Genomic DNA, 12,528 nt, shown 5'->3' on the forward strand with positions numbered 1-12,528 from the left:
GTGTGAGATAAGGAGATCTTGGTGGCCACGGAAACGGGAAATGACGGGAGATAACTCTGTCACCAAACTGTTGACTTGAGACACGTTTGACTGAAGACCCTACATGTGGAGGAGCGCCATCTTGCATCCACACAACTTCAGATAGAGCATTTTGCCGTTGCAATGCGGGAATCGCGTAACGAGTTAACATGTCCAGATAGCGAGCACTCGTTACTGTACATGTTTGCAGATCACCGGCAGTAACCTCTTCAAAAAAGTAAGGGCCGAGGATGAACGTACTCGTTATACCACACCACACAGTCACTTTTTCCTCGTGTAATGGACGTGCAAGCACATCATGTGGATTATTGTCTGCCCAGTCAGTGCACACAATTTTTCGAATTCACGTTACCAGTTAACGAGAAATGCGCCTCATCTGTCCACAGAATGCGTAAAAGCCAGCTGCTATCTTCATCGTACCGGATAAGGAATTGATTCGCAAAATCCAGCCGATAGTCTCCCGCTTCCAACATATGGACACGCTGGAATCGATACGGAAACATGTTTAGAACAGAGTGCAGAATCTTGCGGACAGTTGAATTCGGCAGATTCAGAACACGTGAAACACCGCGTGCACTTGCGGGACGAACTGTGCTTATCGTCTAATGAACTTCTGCAACAGCTTCCACGGGAACGGAAGGTCGTCCAGACCGAGGTCGATCGCATATGCAACCAGTTTCTTCAAATTTATGAATCAAGTCCCGTACAGCTTTGACAGTGCACGGGCCTCGCCGTAATCCATGGTTTCTGCGGTAAACACGCAATGTCTCTGCGGCATTTTGTCCATTCAGGTAATAAATCTTTACGATTTCCCCACGTTCTTTCCCTGAAAGCGGCATCTTGTTCGGAATGGCAGAAAGCAACATACGTGGCTCGCATTTCGCAGTGCCTTTTCTTTCACCTAGCGTGACGACGTCAGTCATGACTGTGTCTTACGTAGAACCCGAAATTTGCATTTCTTGGTTTCTTCTTCTCGTTTTGTGGAGGACTAATCAGGCTGGGATCTCAGCCGAAGAAACGGTGTGACGAATGAAACGAACATTAATGCTCTGGTGCACGGCGAAGTCCTTTTTACTTTTTCCTTGCCTAGCTCCGGGGATTTTCGTGCTACAGGTGCCATTCCAACGCTATTTAGTGTTTTTCAGTATGGAGATCGCATTCCAATACAAAAAACTTGGTGTTGCCATTTGATATTTTCGAAATTTTCTCACTGTAACCGTAACTGTTAGAGTGACACTGTTGTTTTCCATATCATTCTTGAGCGCATACCTCAAAATACCTTATGCCAAAATTTCATTCAGTTTCTGTGAATGGTATGATAGTTAGGGGCCCATATGTCGGGATAGTTTTTTTATAATCACCCCGTATATACATATACCATTTTTAGTGTATTTTCAAAAGCCTGCCCCCCCCCCCTAAATGACGGGCCTGGAAAAAAAAAACCACCACCATAATAATTTTTCCTAACACTAAAACAGAACCACTATATATTGTACAGGGCGTCCATAATTAAAAGACCCTATTTTAAGGTAGCCTACAAGCGAAATCAGTCATCAGAAAATTGTGAAATTTTGTCGAGGACTTCATGAAGTGATGGGAATTTGTTTCGGGGGAAAAAATTAGTTACACACATGTCACCACCAGAGGGTGTTTTATTAAGAAATGACACATTTAGGCAAACGTTTATAATTTCAACAATTGTTAAACACTTTTACAATTGTTACTGCAACAAAACATGTTCCACATGATGGCCATCATTTTCAGATATCATGTGAAATCGCAAGATGGCATGCTCCACAACTGACCGAAGTGTGTGTGAGGAAATGTTCAGCACATGGCTTGAAATGCTGCCTTTAAGTTCTTGGTCAGTTAAGTTCTTGGATTGTCACGATTTACCAGACGTTTCAAATGCCCCCAAAGCCAAAATCGCATGGATTAAGGTTCGGGGAGGCCATAGATTAAGGAAGTGCCGGCTGATGACACGTTCTTCTGTAAAATGTGTTTTAAGAACATTCTTAACACACACTGCAATGTGAGGAGGAGCTCCGTCTTGCATAAAGATTTTGTCTGCAAGGCAGTGACGTGCTTGCAGAGCCGGAACAATTTCGTTCTGTAACAGCAATGCATATCGCTTCCCGGTGATCGAACATGTCACTGGGCCTTTAGAACGTAACTCCCCGTAGAAGTAGGGACCGATAATAAATGATGCATTAAATCCACACCATACCGTCACTTTTGATGAATGCAACGGAACCTCTAAGATAGCGTGCAGATTTTCTGGTTCCCAAATTCGTCAGCTGTGAGTATTGACGGCACCATCCAAGTGCAAATGCGCTTCGTCTGTCCAGAGGATATTCCAAGGACATTCTGAATCAACTTCAACGCGAGCTAGAAGCTGCAGTGAGAACCGGAGTCGAGTGTCATAATCATGTGAAAACAACCGCTGCACAAGTGAAAGCTTGTACGGATAATATGGGAGGACATTCAGCATGATCTTATGGACAGTTGAACGTTGCCTATCCAACGCCTGTGCTACACGCCTGACACTAGTGCGTGCTACCACGATAATTTGAAGCTCTGTCCTCTTCCACTTGAAGTGAAACCTCCTGTACTGCGTCTATAGAGACGGGTTTTCTTCCTCTTCCAGAACGAACAGCCAACGATCCTGTGATTTCAAATTTCGTTCATACCCTGAAGGTTTTTGACATTCATTGGACCTTTACGAATCCTCTTCCAAGTCCGATATTTCCGTAGAGCAGTTACTGCGGAATTGCTATTTTGGTAAAACAATTTGACCAAGAAAGCGCGATCTCGTAAGGCAGCAAACACATTGAGAAACAAGGTCTCCGCGAATGTTTCTAGGTTTTATTAGAACTCCTTAATACTGACTCCTTATAAACCTAAGACACCTGTATGAAGGCGTCTTAGGCTTTATAACAGCTGCTGCGTGACATCACATAAATTCACATGTTTACTACAGGTATTCAAAGTGAAACGCCCTCTGGTAGTGACATGTGCAACTAATTTCCCTCCCTGAAACAAATTCCCATCACTTCATGAAGTCCTCCACAAAATTTCACACTTTTCTGAAGACTTGATTTGCCTGTAGGCTACTTTAAAATAGGGTCTTTTAATTATGGACGCCCTCTATATTACGGAAATTTGATAAAACTGGTTATTATGCATATTAACCAACCATTTTTGTAAGTTTAATAAATTTTGTTTTCCACATTTACTGGTGACTAGAAATTTTGCTCAAATTCAGCCTAGGATGATGGAGTCGATCAATGATATTGCTTATGTTTAAAAATGCTGATAAATGCAGGGCCGCCTTAAAGCATGGGAGGAGAGGGGCCTCAGAAAAACGAGAAGTAGTTGAATTTTTGGAGAATTTGCCAGGTAGAGCATCGGAAAAATCACTTGGCCCGGGGGCCCATGATGCTCTCAAGACAGCCCTGGATAAATGTGAAGAAATTAATTATTCTGAAATTCCTCAATTTTATGCATTTGTGCGTATTAATACCATGGCCTCCACAAGAGTGGAGCTCCAGCCCCGGGGCCCGGGACGATTATCATCATTTTTTTTTTTTTCACGCTATAAACTCACTGCAGAGGGGCCGGTAAAAAGTCTGGTCTGGGGGCACGTCAAAGGTTCCAGCCTAGGGGTCCTGCTCCAGGATGTGGGGGGGGGGGGCGCATGATTAATATTAAAAATGTCAAAATTTGCAAATGCATGTACACGTATAATCCGAGCTCTATACGTACGAAAAAATAATAATTCCCCTGAAAAAAAAAATAGAATGATTTCGGAAACATGAAAAAGAGGACAGAAGGACGAATTTTCTTAAACGTATGAGGGCGCTTGAAATGACAACACCAAAAAGGAGGACGGTTGGTAACCTTAAATGGGGGTTATGTTGAAAAAAAACATGGTCAGAACATTAAAGACGACTACACTGCTATCTGTCGAACACTTTTCTAACTGTTATATTCCCGTTTTGTTTCTTTAAAATTTTGGCCTTGAAAGCCTGCTTGTCTTTGTAATGGTTTGTTTACATTGGACTTGATTGTTGTTTTAGATGTGCGACTTTTAATTCTTATACCGTGTTGATTGGACGTGGTTTGATTGTACGTGAATTTCTAAATTTGTATATTTGTATCATTTTCTCTTTTTTTTTAGTAAACCACAATTTTTACTCCAGCACTTCTCTTGCTCTTTTGCTAGAATTTCAGTTTTGTTTTTATATATATTCACTGTTTATATTGATAGTAATATTATGAGACACACTCTGGAAAAAGCCAATATAATTTCATAAAATAAATAAAAACAGTGAGAATCTATATGTTGAAATACAATGACGTTAAAAAAATAGTATTGATTCTATTGGGAACCGTAAGAACGGGTTTTTTTCTGTTTGATGTTAATTAAAATTAAGTGATTTATTTAATTAGTATTATTCAATTTTTTTTCATTCACTCCATCAGTAATTAACATATATGTGATATTCATTTCACAATGAGTCGAAATACTTGTGTTATGGTATAATAAGAAGTGAAGGTGGAATTATTATTGAAATAAAACTATTATGCTCAAAAGGTTCTGCAATATTTGTGTTGATTTTATAATCAGCAACTTTTCGATGTATTTCAAAATCAAAGTAATAATTTTGAAATGTAATAGCTGCACTTTTTTGCAATAAAAATGAATTACAAATCAAATATTTTCAAAACATCAATAATGAGAAATTTTGACAATGGAGGTTGGAGTGCATTTTATGAAAGATAGAAGTACTTTTGCTTACAAGTTAAATACAACAATATTACAAGGTAAATGATCGAAACCTCCAGGCTAGAATTCTTCATGAGTTCTCTAAAGTATAATATATAGTTCTAGCATGAAACAGTCTTTCACAATTACAGGGTGGTAAAGTCTGAAAATGGCCACACAAAGCTACAGGTCTACACTGATACAAATATTCAATCATTACACTGATACAAATATTCAATCATTACACTGATACAAATATTCAATCATTACACTGATACAAATATTCAATCATTACACTGATACAAATATTCAATCATTACACTGATACAAATATTCAATCATTACACTGATACAAATATTCAATCATTACACTGATACAAATATTCAATCATTACACTGATACAAATATTCAATCATTACACTGATACAAATATTCAATCATTACACTGATACAAATATTCAATCATTACACTGATACAAATATTCAATCATTACACTGATACAAATATTCAATCATTACACTGATACAAATATTCAATCATTACACTGATACAAATATTCAATCATTACACTGATACAAATATTCAATCATTACACTGATACAAATATTCAATCATTACACTGATACAAATATTCAATCATTACACTGATACAAATATTCAATCATTACACTGATACAAATATTCAATCATTACACTTCACTCATAGTTCAAAACATAGGTGGCAACACTATAATAAGCATTACACAGAAACCAACTTCATATTAGGTTCACAACACACACACATTTGTTAGAAATTTCATACAGGGAATATGGATGAGATGCATGTATGGTGTAGTAGCAGTAGCCTGAAAATGGATTAAAACTGGATTTAATGGATTAAAAATGAGGTTAACTCATTTTAAAATGATTAAAAATGAGTTAACTTCAACTCCTTCAAAATGACCGATCCTTTCTATGCTGAATGAGTCTATTTCAACTTTTCTGTTAGCTTGCAAGTAAAAAAGATTTCACATTTAGTACACATTCTTCATTTTCTAGTGAATTGTATATTAGTCATGTTATATGAAAACAAGTAATTATAATCCTTTATTGATTAGGTCAAAGATCATGATGAATACTAAAAAGTAGAGCTCTGCTAAAATTTCAGTAGCTTTAATTTAGTATGAGTTCTGTTTGGAAGAGATTGCAGCGAGTCAACAAAAGAGCAGCAAAATTCCATTTCACTGTCTCCTATCAAGAATTAATGGTAGAAGGGTCTGCGAAATGGTATGCATGCTTTGATTACTTTATAAATTTATATACAGGGTGGGTAAGAAGTCCTTAGAAACTTTAAAAATTCATAAAAACCGGAAAAATAACCGAAATAAAAAACAGTTTGCAGGGTTAGCATCGCTAAATCACGAGAATTTTTTTAAGACAGGAAAAAAAATTAACTCAAAAACAGCCAATAGATGACGCTAGTACGAGCGACTTTGGTGGAGATATGCAAATGAGACAGTTGTAAGAACTTGTGCTCCTAATCTACAACCAGTTCACTGTTGTAAACCGTGTATGTGAACAAGGATGCTGAATGCGAAGGATAAAGCTTCATTGGTGAAGTTGTTTTACGTGAACCTCATACAGCTTGTTCAGCAGTTTGAGGAAACTGAAACGCTGGAGGATCGTTTAAGAGCCGGATGACTGTTTAAGGAAGGCAATGTTTGCCACCCTGGACTCTATCTTTTTTTTTTTCATGCTATAAAGTAAGTGTAGAAGGGTCCCCCTTTAATATCTGGCTCGAGGCCCATGAAAGATTCCAACCTAGGGGCCCTGACGCAGGATGTAGGGGCTATGGGGGGAATAGAGATGAGGTGCAGAAATCCAAGATCCCAAATAAAGATTTTGTCTTGAGCTGCCCCTGATAGCTTACATTCTTGTTTCTCTCATTACAGTCATAGGTTCCTGTCTATTTATTCCCTCAAATTTTCTCAACATCTCCGTTGTTGTGGTATGACACAAAAGCATGATGTCATATGTGAATTTTCTCTGTGAAATTTTTAAAAATTTTGAATTCTTAATTAACGTCTACGATGCTTCCCCTTACAACCTGCTGCCCAGTTGCACCCTAGCTTAAGCAGCCCCTGCATAACAAATACGGATGTTATATATTTCTAAAATACAGCAACCCCCAATGAAAAATTCGATCATAAAAATTATAGACTATATGCATGATAAAATATAATACAATGCCCACATAAAAATATTTATGGTTGTCTTAAAGCCATAGAAACATTAATATAACTATACATGGTAAGAAGGTTACATTATCATAGTAATGACTAATACTTTTTACTCATTTCTAGAAATATATTTGTATTAAAGTGTGTCCTAAAACAAGTAGGATCTCATATAAAAGTATTATGATTGATTATCTGATCAGTTTTCTGTGTTCAACATTGAAGGACATCGTTGTACATTTGGGAGGAACAATTTATGTCACTACTAACATCTTTTAGAGTTATTGACACCACTTGTAAATGCAGTGATATACTGGTGAGGCTGTCTTGGCAGTAGTCATTGTATAAGTTGGGGATATACTAAAGATTTTTTTCTTTTTTCAATTTTTCAACTTTGGCTGACAAATGCTTTAATGGGTGTGAATTCACTAACATAATAGTGCTACTTTGTAAGCTTGAATTTTGCACCAACCATCTTCAGAACTTCTGTCCCTCAAGCCTGATGAATTAATCAACGCTTTATAACTTTCAAGATGCACCTCTATTTCTCTTTCAGAAAGTCATTTCAAGTATAATGAATATGCTAAGGAGAAAATGTTTTTTTTTTTTTTTAAAGCCCAGATTTTTCAATGTTTTCAATTAACAGGGTAGGAATTAACATTAAACTGAACAGTTCAGATATTCTTGGAGCTTATCTTTTCCATCTTTATGTATGAGAAATAGTTGACTCTGGGCCATAAAAGGAGAAATATGTCACCATGATGGCTGGCTGATCACATTGCATAGCACACAAATCTTTTTATTTTATACAATACCCACAAAACTTACTGAGTTGTGAGCATAGTTTGAAATAGAAATGTCTTCAGTTTCTCATCTTTCTGTACATTCTTCTTCATCCAATTATGAAGCTGTTTGTCTTGACTTTCTGTTGATTTTTTTTCAAGTGCAGCTTCTTTTTTTTTTTTTTATTAAGAACCATATATATAAATGCAAGGCCACAACCAGGGGTGGATCTAGAGCTCACTGTTGGGAGGAATGATTTTACAAATCGCTTAAAAACTAGTCTCAGCATAGGGTGACCACATGTCCCATATTTTTCACGACAGTCCTGTTTTTAAATTTTTTTTCTCCATCCCGATTTTTTCAAAAAGCATTTTGCTTGGGGGGGGGGGGGGGGGAAGGGGGTCCCCGACCCAGGATCCTCCACTATCCACAGCAGGCGAAATACCCAATGAGGTGGCTGAGAAAAAGATGCAAATATGGATGTCATATATTTCTAAAATACAGCAACCTGATTAAAAATGCTATTATAAAAACTGAAGACTATATATACATGATAAAATATAATATAATGCCCGTAAAAAATATTTATGGTTGTCTTATCACATAATATTTATTAAATTGTTATTTAAATTCAAAATTTTTACACTAACTAAACCATAAAAATCCCAGGGATTTGATTGTTTTATGTCCTGGAAGCTGAGGCTAGATAAACGTGGATAATGTTAATCACTACTTATAATTGCTCATTACAAATTTCGTTGTATTATTACCATTGTATTGTTCACCAGCTTTCTAGGTAACAACATTAAATATTAATAGGAAAGACCTATTCTATTTCTGTATCAAATTGAAGATAAAATTTTCAGGCCATAACCTTTTTCTTGAAGGTGAAATCTGTATAATTGTTCCAAGTTGAATGTTTTAATTAACGTCTACGCTGCTTCCCCCTACAACCTGCTGCCCAGTTGCACCCTAGCTTAAGCAGCCCCTGCATAACAAATACGGATGTCATATATTTCTAAAATACAGCACCCCCCAATGAAAAATTTGATCATAAAAATTATAGACTATATGCATGATAAAATATAATACAATGCCCACATAAAAATATTTATGGTTGTCTTAAAGCCATAGAAACCTTATTAATGTAACTATACATGGTAAGAAGGTTACATTATCAAAGTAATGACTAATACTTTTTACTCATTTCTAGAAATATATTTGTATTAAAGTGTGTCCTAAAACAAGTAGGATCTTATATAAAAGTAACTGTAATTATCTTTTTGGCGTACGTGTAAAAAAATTGTATTTTTTTTTCACTTTGCATATTTAGGCATCCAGAAAAATTATGTGTTGTATGGACACGAAGAAATCGTCGTTGTGTGACGCAGGTATAATCTATTGATGTTTATTTTATATTTTCTTTTATTTATGTCTATAACATAGTAAGTTCCTGAACTTGAAGCAGATATCTGTAGTATATGTGTATTCTGTGCACAAGATCCCACCCATATGTTTCGTGTTGTTGCCTTGCTGTAAAAGAAATTTTGTTTTGGAAAACGCTATCTAGGGTGACCATACGCTATACAAATTATGTTAAAGATAAATTAATGTTTTAGAAAAACTGCTCTATCCTGTGTTTCGTCTAGTTTTTTTTTATGTGAGTGAACCTGTTTTTTCTCTGCACTTCATCACAATATAACAAGATGCCACTGGCATATATGGTTGTGTGTGTAGTAGAATGTTTTTTTCATTTTAATCCTTTAAATGGCATAGCAGAAATCCTTGAACCCCCTGTAAAATGGCATATTGTTTATGAAGTAAGCTCTTTTCAGTTTCAGCAGATGCAAAATAATATAGATAAAATGTGTTCCATCGAGGCATTGAGAAATCAACTTTGCAAAATATCTGTGCTTTCCATTGCTAAAATATAAGGCTTTTAAGAAGGCAAAATAACTTGTCAATGCCATTGAGAGTGTTCATGTACGCAAATCAAATTATGATAACATTACAATGAACTCATTTTTTCCCCTAAATTATCATTATCAGCCTGTAAACTGTGTACAATCAACACTCATTATAATAACCCCATGTTATAGTGACTATTCCATTATAATGACTGGTGAGAGGTCCCCAATTCTTTCATATAACTACTATATGTGTTTTTCATTCGATATAACGACAACCGATATAATGTCTGCTTTTGACAAAGGGGGGGGGGTCATTATAACGAGCATTGATTGTAGAAGGTAAGCAGGTGTACCACTTCTTTTTTAATAAATATTACAGTACTCTGTTTAACACAAAACTGAACACATGGTCATTGGGTAACATTTTCATATGGGCTTGTTTCAGATATAGCTATGAAAAACTGCCGCTGTGGTGGTCGAGTGTCATAGTGACGGACTCGCATCACGAAGATCGGGGGGCGAACCCCACAGTGGTGGTCGGCTGAAGTTGGTTTTCTGTGGTTCCCAACTTCAAGGTGCGAATGCGAGCCGATCTCCCTGTTAAAAAGTCTCGCCACAGAAAGCAACAGGCCTACAACATTACAAATATTCAATCATTACACTTCACTCACAATTTGAAGTATAGACGGCAGCACTGAAATATCAGATACAACACTAGCTACACACTCAGACTGTTAGGTGCACTCACTTCGTTCCAGACTCTGCCACGAAAGCTGGGCTGGAAGAGATCTCGGCAACAGGATAAGTCCAGTGGCGGAGCCCTTGGCATTCATTCATTCAGCTATGAAAAACTAACATTTTGCAGAATACATTTGCTTTAGGCCGGGATTACACTATAAAAGTTTTATAAAAATGATTTTATAAAACTGGAAAAATGGAACCGATAAGTTTATCGGTTACATTCAAGCAAATGCAACTGATCAGCTTATTGGTTGCATTTGTCAAGTTTTATAAAAGAATTTTGATAAAACTTGTAGTGTAATTGTAGCCTTAGTAATAAATAGCTCACGATAAGTCATGGAGAATCAGAAAATTTTTTGTTTCACGCATATTTTAGTACATGGGTTCTTAACCTATAGATCGTGACCCAAACTTGGGTCACCGGGACTTCTGAAATGGGCCGCATAAACCCACTTACACCCAAGTATTCTTTAGCTATGGATCACGACGAAAACTTTATTCCCAATGTCTTTCCAAAATGAAAATCATGCAATATACTTTCAGCTAGAGATTCTTGAGCTATGGGTCATGATCCAAACTTGATTCTCAATGGTTTCTTAAATGGGTCGTACAAATCCCATTACAGCTGGGAATTCTCGAGCTATGGGTCACGACCCAAACTGGGTTCACAGTGGCTTTCAAAAAGGGTCGTACAAACCCTCGTATAGCCAGGGATTCTTGAAATATGGTCATTATCTGAAATTGATTCACAGTGGCATCCAAGATGGGCTGTAAAAACACTCTTAAGCTGGTATTACACTGTAAAAGTTTGATAAAAATTCTTTTATAAAACTTGCAAAATATAACCAATAAGCACATTTGTTACATTTGAGCGAACTTAACTGATCCTCCTATTGGTTGCATTTTTCAAGTTTTGTAAACAAACTGTTATCAAACTTTTATAGTGTAATCCCGGCCTTACAGCCGAGTGTTCTTGAGCTATGGGTCACGAACAAAAATTTTATTTTAAAATAGGTTGTAAAAATCTACTTACAGCCAGGAATTCTTCAGCTATGAGTCACGGCCCAAACTTAATTCACAGGTGCATCTGAGATGGGTCGTAAATATTCATTTATATATAGCCAGGAATTCTTGAGCTATAAGCATGACTCAAACATGATTCTCAGTGGCCTACCAGATGAGTTATTCGAATCTGCTTACAGCTTATTATAAATGTACTTATTGCATTGTTACTGGTTTTATTCACTTTGAAAAACAAACAGTCCCATGGGTCGCCAAGCTGATCTTGTTGATTTTGGGTCACGGCTGAAAAAGGTTAAGAACCCCTGCTTTAGTAAAATTGTGAGTAAAAGAGGTATAAATGAGAGAAAAAAAGTGATTTCAATAGCCCCATCAACCATCTAAATGGTTCCTCTTCCTTTTTACTTCATTAACTCATTAATTAAAAAAAATATATTTTATAAGCATTCACTTCAGTCAGTCCTCCTGATGTTTATACTCTTCTCTCAATTGAACTTAATGTTATCCTTAAGCTTTCACTTTTTTCATTCTTCTGTGATGACGTTCTGTAAAACCTGAAAAAAAAACAAAAAAAAACTCATATTTTATATGTTACACGCAGCCTCAGACATGGGAGCCCACACTGTGCAATCCATACAGGGGATTGGTTGTTTGGCCTGTTCCTGAAAACAAAGAAGCTACCATCACTCTTTTCAAAGATCCAAGATCCAATGAATTTGAAGACAAGGAATGGACTTTCATTATTGAAGATGTTTGTAGTTTTTCCTTTTTTTTTTAAATCATTATTGTACTATCAAAGCATATATAACATTTGAATCAATTTTTCTCATCTAAAAGTAACTTCTGTATAACTTCTCAATAAATTTGTGTTCTAATTTAACTTGAACCACTTAGTAAATCAAGGTCATCTATGATCTATGAAGTCTTTTTAGAATGTAATTATTACTATCAAGACACCCACAAACAATTTGCAATACTATTATTATTTCAGTATTTTACTTTTCTCCAAATAAAAAATTATCTAAGTATATTGCATTCAAATAATCATT

The 12,528-nt window shown here is 36.2% G+C and overlaps 1 protein-coding gene across 1 annotated transcript in view; it reads left to right on the forward strand.

Moving 5' to 3' along the window:
- Positions 1 to 4,074: 4,074 nt before the first annotated feature.
- The window catches only part of LOC149079959 (EH domain-binding protein 1-like), a 119,443-nt gene continuing 110,989 nt past the window's right edge, over positions 4,075 to 12,528 (forward strand). The window contains exons 1-4 of the mRNA XM_089238869.1: positions 4,075 to 4,167; positions 5,907 to 6,075; positions 9,142 to 9,199; positions 12,081 to 12,230. Coding sequence (XP_089094995.1) covers positions 5,972 to 6,075; positions 9,142 to 9,199; positions 12,081 to 12,230 — 312 coding nt within the window. The 5' untranslated portion in view covers positions 4,075 to 4,167; positions 5,907 to 5,971. The remainder of the gene's footprint in view (positions 4,168 to 5,906; positions 6,076 to 9,141; positions 9,200 to 12,080; positions 12,231 to 12,528) is intronic.

Source organism: Pholcus phalangioides, unplaced genomic scaffold (genome assembly GCF_987345545.1).
Source record: "Pholcus phalangioides strain wild (caught in Gottingen) unplaced genomic scaffold, Ppha-v1.0 ptg000011l_1, whole genome shotgun sequence".
Classification (NCBI taxonomy): Eukaryota; Metazoa; Arthropoda; class Arachnida; order Araneae; family Pholcidae; genus Pholcus; species Pholcus phalangioides.